General features: G+C 42.6%; 2 protein-coding genes across 3 annotated transcripts; both read right to left on the bottom strand.

The window, feature by feature from the left end:
* Positions 1-2,358: 2,358 nt before the first annotated feature.
* On the bottom strand, positions 2,359-5,672 carry pigc (phosphatidylinositol glycan anchor biosynthesis, class C). 2 transcript variants are annotated; one of them, XM_080474267.1, is made up of 3 exons: positions 5,608-5,672; positions 4,088-4,319; positions 2,359-4,006 (listed from the first exon to the last, which is right to left on the bottom strand). In XM_080474267.1, the coding sequence occupies exons 2-3, from the start codon at positions 4,313-4,315 to the stop codon at positions 3,341-3,343; spliced, it is 894 nt and encodes a 297-aa protein (XP_080330393.1). In that variant the 5' UTR covers positions 4,316-4,319; positions 5,608-5,672; the 3' UTR covers positions 2,359-3,340. The 2 variants fall into 2 exon arrangements, with proteins under 2 accessions (XP_080330393.1, XP_080330394.1); XM_080474268.1 differs by having other exon boundaries at positions 5,604-5,671.
* A 1,028-nt stretch (positions 5,673-6,700) lies between these two features.
* On the bottom strand, positions 6,701-11,166 carry tmed5 (transmembrane p24 trafficking protein 5). Its single transcript, XM_080472748.1, has 4 exons — positions 10,839-11,166; positions 10,166-10,263; positions 9,902-10,082; positions 6,701-8,862 (listed from the first exon to the last, which is right to left on the bottom strand). The coding sequence occupies exons 1-4, from the start codon at positions 11,025-11,027 to the stop codon at positions 8,644-8,646; spliced, it is 687 nt and encodes a 228-aa protein (XP_080328874.1). The 5' UTR covers positions 11,028-11,166; the 3' UTR covers positions 6,701-8,643.
* Positions 11,167-11,175: the final 9 nt, after the last annotated feature.

Here is an 11,175-nt window from a genome sequence, read left to right as displayed (position 1 = left end):
TTTAAATCTAATATAAACCAGAGTAATGACATTTAAAGTCCCAACACCCCGAACTCCCATGCAGCATTGCAGCACAACAGTTATAGCCCCCACCTGAGGAGTCAGTCATGTAACACAAAGTCCTACAAAAGCAGGTGAACATCTCCTGCACCAGCCTCTCTGCTGTGGTAGTGGCGCTCTGATCTGGAACCGCATGTGCCCAGGCCACTTTGTGAAATAGTCCATGTCCACTTAAACCTAGTAGTTGCCCAAGTCGAGGAGTGCTGCACCACTGCTCACCACTGTGAGTACCACTGCTGCAGTACGCCATCGATGGAGTGGGCAGTTGCCACCCTATGCACCACCTGGCTCCATTTTTTGCTGCCAGCAATCGCAAAACTCCAAAGCCAGGTGCAGTGTGCTGGCGATTGTGGCGAAGCCTCCGACGAACCGCCGGTAGTAAAAAGCCAGACTCACGTAGTGCAGCGGCTCACTGAAAATTGCAGGGGTCGGTCAATCTTGAACTGCAGCCACCTTCGCTGGGTTGGGGGCGACACCACGAGCGCTGACAACATGGCCCAGGAACTCCGTCTCCCTGGACAGCAGGCGCAACTTCGGAGGATTCAGCAACAACCCAGCCAGATGGCAGTGAAGAGTTCTGTCGAGGTCAGTGGCATGCACCGTAGGTTGTCAAGGTACACCACACAATAACCAGCATCTGTGTGATTTTAGACACATTTTTTTTATTCAGAGACAAAATTTATTACGATGACAACTTTCTGTCTCACTTTTGGCATGGAGGAGAGGAGTCTAAGGCCCCGTTTACACACAACGTTTCATGTGACAACGCCTAATCCGTTAAAAAAAAAGGAATGTTTACACTGCAGCAGCAGACAGAGACAACGATGTAGTTAGTAGGTCGGGCCACAGGAGGGCGCTGTTGTTTGATTTTGTAATGAAACTACACAGAGGTGTGCGCAGAGAAAATGGAGAGCACCCGACATCCGTATGGACTGATGACGCATCGGATACAATCAGGGGTGAGTCTCAACTATAAAACTACTGATATGGACGACAAAACTAGAATACTGACCGCGAGTCAAACCACTATGTGGCCGACATGTTTGTTTACAGGCGGGGGGATGCGCATGCGCAGTAACAGGCTCTGTAGGCTCCTGCAGTCTCTGCAGGAGGGGATAGCGGCTGTGGAAGAATCTTTCCACCTTGGAAGCCGAATTTAAAACTTTGCGGGCACAGTGCATCCGGACACTGGTGCCGTGTCAACAGACCCCCCAAAAGTGAAGAAAGTTTTGCAGATACAGTCGTATTCGTTGTCTGTAAACCGGACCTAAAGGGAGGGGCAAGGAGTGCCTCATTTGCATATTATTTGTTATTGAGAAGCATCATCTTTAGTCAAGCGCTGCTGGTTGGTTGACATGACCGACTATGGCTGCTTCGACTTTACCTGGAACTTCCAGACCACAAGTCTGTGCCTTTCAGCCGTTGCTTCATTAACATAACTGCATGTTTGAAGTGAATCTTTGACGGAATGTGCGCCGATGTTAACTAATGTACAGTTTATATACATTTTAAAAAATTGTCTCTGAAACAAAAAAGAACTAAAACAAAAAAGTCTCTGAAAAAAAGCACAAACCTGAAGAAATCTTTTTTAAAAAAAAGAAGAAGAAATGACATTTTATTTCAATAACAAATTCTTTTTTTGTCTGGCTACAGTAGTGTGAGTATTTGTTACTTCCATCCCTGCAAATACTACTATAAATTGTTTGAATAAATATAACAGTTGTGTTGTTTTTCATTTACCATGTGACATGTTCATTCAGTATATTTGGGATTCATGACTGTTACATGATACAGAGAAAAGGCCCGTTGGCCGTTATCTCTCGTCTTCCTCAAAGCCCGCACGGCTGCAGGCATCTCACCTGAACCAGATGCCTCACAGTCGGGCTCGAGCCGCCGCTGTGCCGCGCCGCACCGCGCCGCTCGGAGCGGAGCATGGCGCCTTCATGGTGCGGTAAAGCCGAGAGCCGCTGCCAGGCTTCGTCTCAGGCCACTGGGGGAGTTGAAGATGCGACACCTAGCGGCCACTACGAGAAGCTGCATGCATACCTCATGATGGGAATAGAGCGTCCTTGAGTGTTTGACAGATGGTGGTGTCAGTGGCATAACGTACAATTAAGGTTAATTTATAGACGATTCTGACATTTTCTGGACCGTTTTCCTGCAGCACACCAACTCCTTCGTCTGACTGCCTGCAGATTTTCCTCCCTGTGACAAGAAGCTGGTCAGGTTACACTTCGCCCAGCATTATCTGTGTGCCATTACCAGGGATAGAAGAAATCAATTGGAATACGTAAATTCACTCATATTTAATTGAAATTATGTGATTTGCTTTATTCATTTTAAAATCAAACAATAAATTCATTCTTTGAACAGAGAAGATGTCCTCCAAACTTTATGAAACAAATAGATGTATTTCTCAATGTACTGGCTGAGATATGCATTTTCAACAGACACAAACTGAATCAAATTGACAGTGCAGTTAATTGCGGTTTTCACTTTTACTTGACAACAGCACTTTTACTTGCAGTTGAATACAATTCAAGAACTGTGACAGTGGTTTGTCCTTAAGTGCAAGTGAAGTAACATTAAACATCTTATTAACTTAGTTAATTACATAAAGAAAAAAATAACTCTGTCCCTCCCAAAGAAATATAGACTGAGCAATACATTTTAAACTTCCTTTTATCACTGCATACATTTCAGAGTTTCATCAACTTTGTTTATAAGATGTTTTTGTTGTAGTAAACAAGGTCAGTGGTAGTATTTAATACTAGTAATGACCTTGAGGAAACATCATACCTTGTTAATAAAATACTCCCTGGAATTTTTGAAATGATCATTGTCCTTTTTTTAAAATTCGATTTAGAGCCATTCTTTACATTCAAGCCACCATTCTACCACAATTCCTTCATTTATTCAAATATAACACCAGCAACCCACAATTCATACATTTTTTGTAACATTGATAGCGAAGGTGCCCTGCCTCATAGTGTTTCCAGTATTGCAATTCAGCATTCACAAGTTAATACCATCTGTACAAACTCTTGAGGTCAAAACATAGAAAACAATTAGTAGCGTCAACATTAAAAAAACACATTCCTGTTCACTGAAAGAGAATGGCAGTTTAACAAGTATGGCTGCCCACACAGATGTGAACGGGCATTAAAATAACTGAGTTTAGATGTACAGCACCAATAAAACTGCATTTTGACCGCACGTTGATACAGTTCAAACTCTCCGTTAGATTTGTTGTCTGTTTAGTCTGAAGTAGCATTTGTCTTCATCGTTGTTGGTGAAGAAAGCGGCTTAGATCCTCGTGAATCTCGGCCTCATCCCAGGGTCCCTGGATGTTGTCCTTGTGCTGCTGCAGTCTAACAAGCAGCAAAGGACAGAGCAGTGTCACGCTCCCCAACGCTAGAGCTAAGAGCACGGCTCCCCCGAGCCACTGGGACCCCAGACCTCCCACCCCTCCGATACACACTCCCACGCACACCACGGTGAACTGGCTCGGGGCATTTTCCCTCAGCCTCTGCAGTAGGCAGGGCCACAGGGCAAAGACGAGCAGGGCACAGCTGAGCATAGCGAAGGTGTGCAGGGTGCCAGGTAACCTTGAGGCCAAGCACACAGAAGCGAAGAGGGCAGCGTTTAAGGATAGGCTGCCTGGAGGTGAGGGCTGGGCGTAAGGAAACGACACCAGGTGCGCCAGCAGCATCACGGCAGACATGGCGTAAACAGTGTCAGTGCTCACGGACTCTGTGAGCGTCTTAAGAACGGGAGAGAAGCCAAAAGTGAAGGAGAGGAAAATAGTGGCACTCTGTAGGTCAGCCAAATGCGTCCGGAGCTCGCTACACGGCTCGAAGTGGGAGGTCAACGCTTGGTGGAGCCCATAACCCACCAATGCACAGACGAGGCTGGTCCACAGCAGTGTTTCAGGGGGCAGCAGACCCTGAGGAGAGAGCAAAGACAATGATGATACATTGGTTTAATTCAGCAAAGGCTTTGATTGTTGTAGATTATTCAGTCGTACCTGCTCCATGTAGAGCCAGAGGGTGATGAAAATGGCCACACAGGACAACTGCTGTCCCACAAAGCCTGCTTCCTTCACCACAGCCCAGTAGCGGTATTGCCGGATGCCCTCATTCCTCCGAAGCTCCTCCAGGAACCGCTGGTCGACGTAGTTATCAGGAAAAGGCTGGCATTCCCACAGCACTTTCCGCCAGGGCACCGCTGGTCCGGGGGCCCCATCTGGCCCCATACCTCTGCCACATGTGGACACACACATGAACACATGTTTGTGTGCAGACATGATAAATCCACCGTGCCTCCTTTTTTTCCGCGATGTAGATTTTAATGCAAGTGAGGGACACTAAATCAGGGTGAGTGACATATGCTGGGAAAATTTACAACGTTATACATGCAGTTCAAAATTGGTGCCTTAAATGTCAGTGGAGGGAGCTTTTAACTCGAAGTTCACTTTGAGGGTTTGAGTTTTACCGCTGACAGCTCGTCAGTGTGGGACCCTCAGCCCTCAGCCCACAGGCCCTCAACTCCCAACTGCTCATGTTGTGTTAGGTATGATAAAATCTAAATAACTTGATGACAAATGCTCTATATAGTGTGTACAGAAGTGGAACACTCTACAAAGAATCTTTACGAATGCAAACAATGTCCAGTCAGTGCAGATGTGTGCAATGATATGAAACAATGCGAAACAAACATTCAACTCCATCAAATCTGTATCAACCAATGTAGTCAGACATGAAATATCTATGTATGGTATATTACATTCCATGGTAGTCAGATATGTCCGCTACAGGGTTAGTGGTACTTTCTCTTTGAGAAAAAGCCACAGCATTAAACATAAATCAATATATTCACGTCGTCAAATAATGTAGATGACACAGAGTTTTTAAAGGTACACATTCAACCAAGAAACCCTGGTTTGGATTTTGTAGAAAATAATTGCTCAGGCTGAGAGTACCAAGTTTTATATGTGTCTGAAACTAGATTTCACTAACAGGATGCATCTGTATGTCCAGGTTACTTTATATATCCTGCTAGGTATTTATTGAGACTGTAAGGCGTTGGCATGTTCTCCTTGAGCATGTGCTTGGTAAATACAATGGATTTCTTTCCAGTCTGAGAACTGAATAAACATCACTTATTGAGAAGTAGTCCATGTGAGCAATGCAGCGGCTTCAGGTAAGACGCTTTGTTTTGAACTTGTATTTATATGTTCACGGAAACAGACATCTCGTCTGAACGCCCTCGTCATCTGCTGCGTTTAAACCAGGTGTCACAGTCATGTGGATTAAATGTTAACAACTTTATGGATGAATTAAAGCTGCACGCGAGTCTCACGCGCAGTGATTTAACAGATAAACTGAGCTGCTCTCAGCTGCTCGAGCAACTGTCAAACATATCCCTTTATACGCCACCTTTAAAACCTGTTATCCATCTACACGCCTCTGTATGAACTTTAATGTGCTGAAGATTAGGTGGAAGATATAGAAAATTGTTCCAGAAAAGGTGTTTTTTTTTACCAACCTGGTCTGGATTTTGTTCAGCGCAGACGATACAGCCACATATTATTGCCCCGGAAGTAAAATCCTTCACCGGATTCCGGAGCGCCCCCTGCTGCCTGACTCTGAAACGGCAGCCTCTGTGAACTCCACTCCGTGGGTGTGGGATTAAAAGTGATCATTTCAAGACTAAACACCCTTATCTGTGAGTTTTATTTTATTTTATTATTGTTATAACTAAGTCCACAAAATGGATTTAAACCAACCAAATCAAAAACATTTTACTTTAATATCTTTGATATCTTGGTCTTACTATTTATATGTATGAAACATTGTATCATGAATTTTAGGGCCGAATAATTATTTTCCAGTTATTAGTTTTACTGCGACATTCTTCAATCCCCACACACACGTTTTGTGAACTCCCTGTTGTCCAATAAGAAAAAAAAAACTGTTGTCTTACAGGACTTCAGAGGCTTTGTAAAAATTAATTACCACACAACCAAATAAAAGTTGTCTGAACAAAACTTTATCACATAAATCCCTTAAACTAGTTTGACTGCCATGTGCCGAAAGACTTCTTAATCAAGAAGTCTCTTCACCACCAGAGGGCACAACAGATACAGCTACCTCTGGAGGCCTATGGATAAATAAGAGACATTTGTGTGACGAAAATGTACAAAGAAGTGTTTTTTCTTGCAGTTACCGCCAACGTTGTTTATGTGCCGTTTTACATTTGTAAGGACATGTTCTTGGTTGAGTCCTGTAAAGAGTTCTTCTTTGTATTTAGACAAGTACCGACTGGAAACAAAGAATACATAGCACTTTTCACAACAATGGTTACATACAAAGTGCTCTATAATTAACAGATACAACTATTTAATTACTCTAAAAAGCAGTTTATAGCCACTGCTGTGATGTTACACATCTTTTACATGACAATGTACCATTTTGTAAAATTGCAGCACCGGTATTTGCACACAGGACTGCCAGTATTAGAATGAAGCCTATAATCGTCCTGATGCTTCTTTGGTGATACAAGTATTTCACATCAAATAATAAATAGTACAACTTTAACATGTCGACTGTTGGATAAGCACCAAACACAACACAGTAGTCAGAAAAAGTTGGGGATCTTTATTTATACACATTTACAACTACATGACATTAGGAGAATAAATATCAGACCATGTTCCCTCCCACCCCCCTGCTCCAACATGATTGTAAAAATATTTTGCACTGTGGCTTCTGAGTCACAAACATAAATAATTTCAGTAACATAGAAATACTTTAAAATGTCATTTAAAAAAAAAAAAAAAAAGCTTTGCAGAATTTTCAATCCACTTTACAATATAAGAATTTTTTTTTCTTTGATCTCACCATTTAAGACTTTCAGAACATCAGCATAAAATATTTAAGTGCTGACTACCCCGAAGACACCAGCTGAACAGATGGTGAGGAATTGCCCTCAGTGCTACAGTGTTGGAGCAGATTATTATTATTATTATTACTCCCACTCATAAGAAATGCAAAACTGTGATATAAGCAAATACTGCATGGCAAACAAAACTCCAAAAGAATTAAACACCATAAAGTTCGACTCTCAAAAAGGCTTTGTGAGTGATAAAGGCTTCGACTCGCACGGGGATAAATTCACATGATCTACATGGAGCTTCCATTGCCGGTCCAGAGCAGCCAGATTTCAACTGAAGAAATGACAAATACAACCAATAACCACAAGCTACAGATGATCTTAACTCTGCGGCACAAAATAATTAATGTCCTCTTGATCAGCGCTCCTTCACCCACATCTCAGAAAAAATTAATGGACCCCAAAAAAAAAAAAAAAAAAGTATTGGTTTTGTTGTCAATACTAAGACTATTCTTTGTTGTTCTGTAGAGATCAGAGACGATGCAATGATCACATGTTACTTTGTAAAAAAAAAAAAAAAAAAAGTAAATACAAAAAAAAGTAAATGCTGACGCAGCCAAGGCATTGGATGGCTTGTGCATATTCAACTCAGCAGTGCAAAGTGGTAGTGGTAATGACCTTCCAGGTGTCAGTAAAGCTAGAAATAGTCGTCTGTCACTAGAGACAGGCAGGCTCAACATCTTCTCCATAAACCCTTTATATACAGTCTCTGATCTTCACAGGGTAGGGGCTTGTAAGCAGACACCCACCAGCAGCCACGAGACTTCACAGCAGGAGTGTGGCAGAGCTGGCGGCCGGGTCGGCCACAAATCAGAGCAGAGGACAGCCAAGGAGGAGTCACTGCGAGGAACCGGAGGTAGCCCTTTCCTTTTATTCCACTGGCTCCTGGGTGCCGACGAGCACCATTAGCAGCACAGTCCCACCTTGACACTGAAACCTTCAGTATTGGCATGAGGAGGTGAATTGTGACTTAAGCTTTAGCAACTTTGTGGCAATAAGGCAAGACGACAAAACGCTGGGAGCGAAACCCAAAATACAAAGACCTCTTAGAAACATAAAGGTAAATTACAGATGACATGCTGGTGGACTCCCACACCTATCTGGCATATATATAAATTTTCTGGACTTAAAAAAATGTTCTCATTAGTTGATCATTAGCATTTACGTAAACGTGTTATAAAAGACGCACACACAAAAAAAAATGAACATTTTGCATTGGCCACAGGCCTGTTAATTGCAAGCTTTGTTAGAAAAATATCTGTCTCCTAAGCCTGCATGTGGTGTCTTATGTAAACACCGACAACATCTAAGGAGGACCATGACACAATATACGAATTTGTAAGCGAGACAAATGGACTTTTTGAGGTTGATGGTCACAAGTTCTTGTTTTAAACCTGCCATTTCCACTGTCCCTCAACTTTCCAGTGTACAGCAGAGTATAGCCAAACCTGTGGTGAAGTAGTTCTTAATGTCTGTTTGCACAATGTCATCTCCACACACACACACACACACACACACGTGTAGAGATGACATTTTGCGTTGCAATTCTTAAAAACAGGAGATCAGATGGAAATTCCAATCCATGCACACTTTAGTTTCTCCTCCTCTCTTTCTCCACTTGAAGTGATGTTATGTGCGAATTTTCCTCTTATCCTCAAACAGCGAACGCAGTAGGTAGACTTGAACTGAAGACACCATCACCATGACAAGAAGATTGATCACTGACCAAAGGTTCACCCTGTCATAGTTACTCTCCTGGAGGTTTCGATCGCGAGCCTCAAACGCTCGCAGCAGCGTCTGGATTTTCACGCTCTTGACCAGCCGAGCTTTTACATTGTTGATGGTGTCCTGAAAGAGATGGGACAGGAAAGTCAGGTGGACAGAAAATTACTCTTGGATTTGATTAGATTGTATATTATACGTCCCACAATGGGGACACTCGCATTGTTACAGGAGCAGAGCAGTAAATTGCATATACTAAAATAAGCTAAATATACTAAAAGAAGCAAAATGTACAATATACCTTGAACAGAAAAGATAAACACTCTACTATGAAACATTAATCAGTAAAATGTGCAAAACATGTTTTAAAGTAGCAGGTGTGGAGATGGATGTGTATGACAATCAAGTAAAAATCAAAAAAAAATAAAAATACCTGTTGCTGTTAAATTGTTCGACAGTAACAACAGAGTTTGTGAATACCATCATCCTTCTGCGGAACACTAATTATTGGAAATATTACTGCAACTTTGTGTAGTTTTCCCCATCTGTGTCTCTTATTTCCATGTATGCATATATAGATTTGAGCTGTTCTCTTGTGTGCCACTATACTATTTTAACTATTTGTGCAACGTGGAGCTGATGTAATGACTGAATCCCCCCCATGTGGGATCAATAAAGTCTGATTTTATCTTAGTCCACCAATCAAAAGATGGGATCGCTCCAGTTTAGATGGTTCTACATCAAGTTTTCTGATTCTTTTATGAAAGAACAACTTCCTCGACAGCTTGAAAACACATTTCCTACAAAGCAATGCCTTTGTGACTTGGAAATGAGGGTTATTTCTGGTTGAGGGGTGGTGCAGGCTGCCGTGGAGCAAGCTGAAACAATTGGCTGCCCTCAGCCAATAGGTGAGAGTTCATGAGTAACATTGTCTATTCTTGTGACATTCTCCCTTTGACTTTGCCTCCGCGTGTGGTTTACTAATGAAATTTTGCTGGCAGCCTTTTGACTCATTGTCCACTTCCATGTCACGTTATGAGCACATTTAGAAATGTGCCAGAAAACATGAACTACTCAGTGTGAACTTCTCAGCAGTGCTCTTTGGGTTAAAAAGTCTCGACACAAAGAAAACGAAAGAGCAGGAATTTGTCAACTCCACCCTCACCATTATGTCTTCCAACTTCATGTCCAAAATGTCTGTCCCATGGACGTACTCCTTCCATTCATCTGGGTCCTCGTCTGTATCCATGTTGTCCAGAATCAGCTCAAAGAAGATGAGCTTTTCCGAAACGGTACTGAAGGTGTTATCGAAGCAGAACATGTAGTCTCCATCCTCAGTTTCTAACCTGAAAAAGAAGAGTAAAATTAGTAGGTTTTCAAGGGTCGTTTCAAACTGTTCACTGTCTCAAAGCGGATTTAAGTTACTTACGTGTGGACGCCATCCGACTTGCGGTGGTCATTGAACAGTAGCTGCCCAGAGGGAGAGGAGATAAAGAAATCCACGTCAAGGCCAGCACCATCCAATACCTGTAAATGACAGTGGATGAAAAGAGGTGAGAGGCAAATTAAATCAAAAAAGTAGAACACATGTTAGTGTTCAGACTGCGAGACAATACTTTTATTTAGACTGGAGTTTAACCAGGAAGAAGCAGATTAGGGAAATTACATTTTTACTTTCAAGGCCTAACTTGCCTAACACTGACAAGGCTGGTGGATTTCTTCCTTTCAAGGAGTTTGTACTAAATACATGATTCTAAACTACAGTAACTCACTGACAATGCCTAATTGTTTTAGTAAGAGCATCAAGAGACAATTCCCTTTTTAAAATCGACTCAGAAAACGATATTTTTTCCCCATTTATATGAACTTGTGCCACGAAAGCTGTGCAGAAAAACAGCAACACGACAACTCGCCTTGGTTTGTTTAAATTGAAGATACCGTAAAAATTCACAAGAGTAAACCAACAAGTTGGCAGAGTGTGAGGTCATGTCAGTGTTGACACCCTTCGGGGTGGGTTATTGATTAGACCTGCACGGCTGTTTAACTTCGCTCAGCTAATTCGGCAGTCTACGTCAAAATGATTCGAGTGTTTTTCTATTAACCTGATATTCTATCTCCAGGGAAGCGTCTTTCTTCATGGTCTGGTAGAAACACTCCTTTCGCCCGGCAGGTAGGGTGAACGTGAAGTCGCTGTCCATGGACTGGGAGAAGGACGCCAGCACCACAAACCTCTCCGACACTAAAGTAACGAACACGGACAGGACACACAGAGACACCCGGCCCAGCTCCATACTGAATCCCGCGAGCCTGACGGCGAAGAGCCGGTGTTGGAGTACCCGGGCACGGTACGGACAAGAACCGGGCACCGTGAACAGACGGACTGTCAGCTAGTTCAGACTAAAGTTGACTTCTGTGGAAATGCTTTCACTCAGAGCTAAA

Source organism: Lipophrys pholis (assembly GCF_963383615.2).
Source record: "Lipophrys pholis genome assembly, chromosome: 10".
NCBI classification, from domain to species: domain Eukaryota; kingdom Metazoa; phylum Chordata; class Actinopteri; order Blenniiformes; family Blenniidae; genus Lipophrys; species Lipophrys pholis.
The sequence above is the reverse complement of the archived record's forward strand: the minus strand, read 5'-3'. Positions and strand labels throughout refer to the sequence as shown.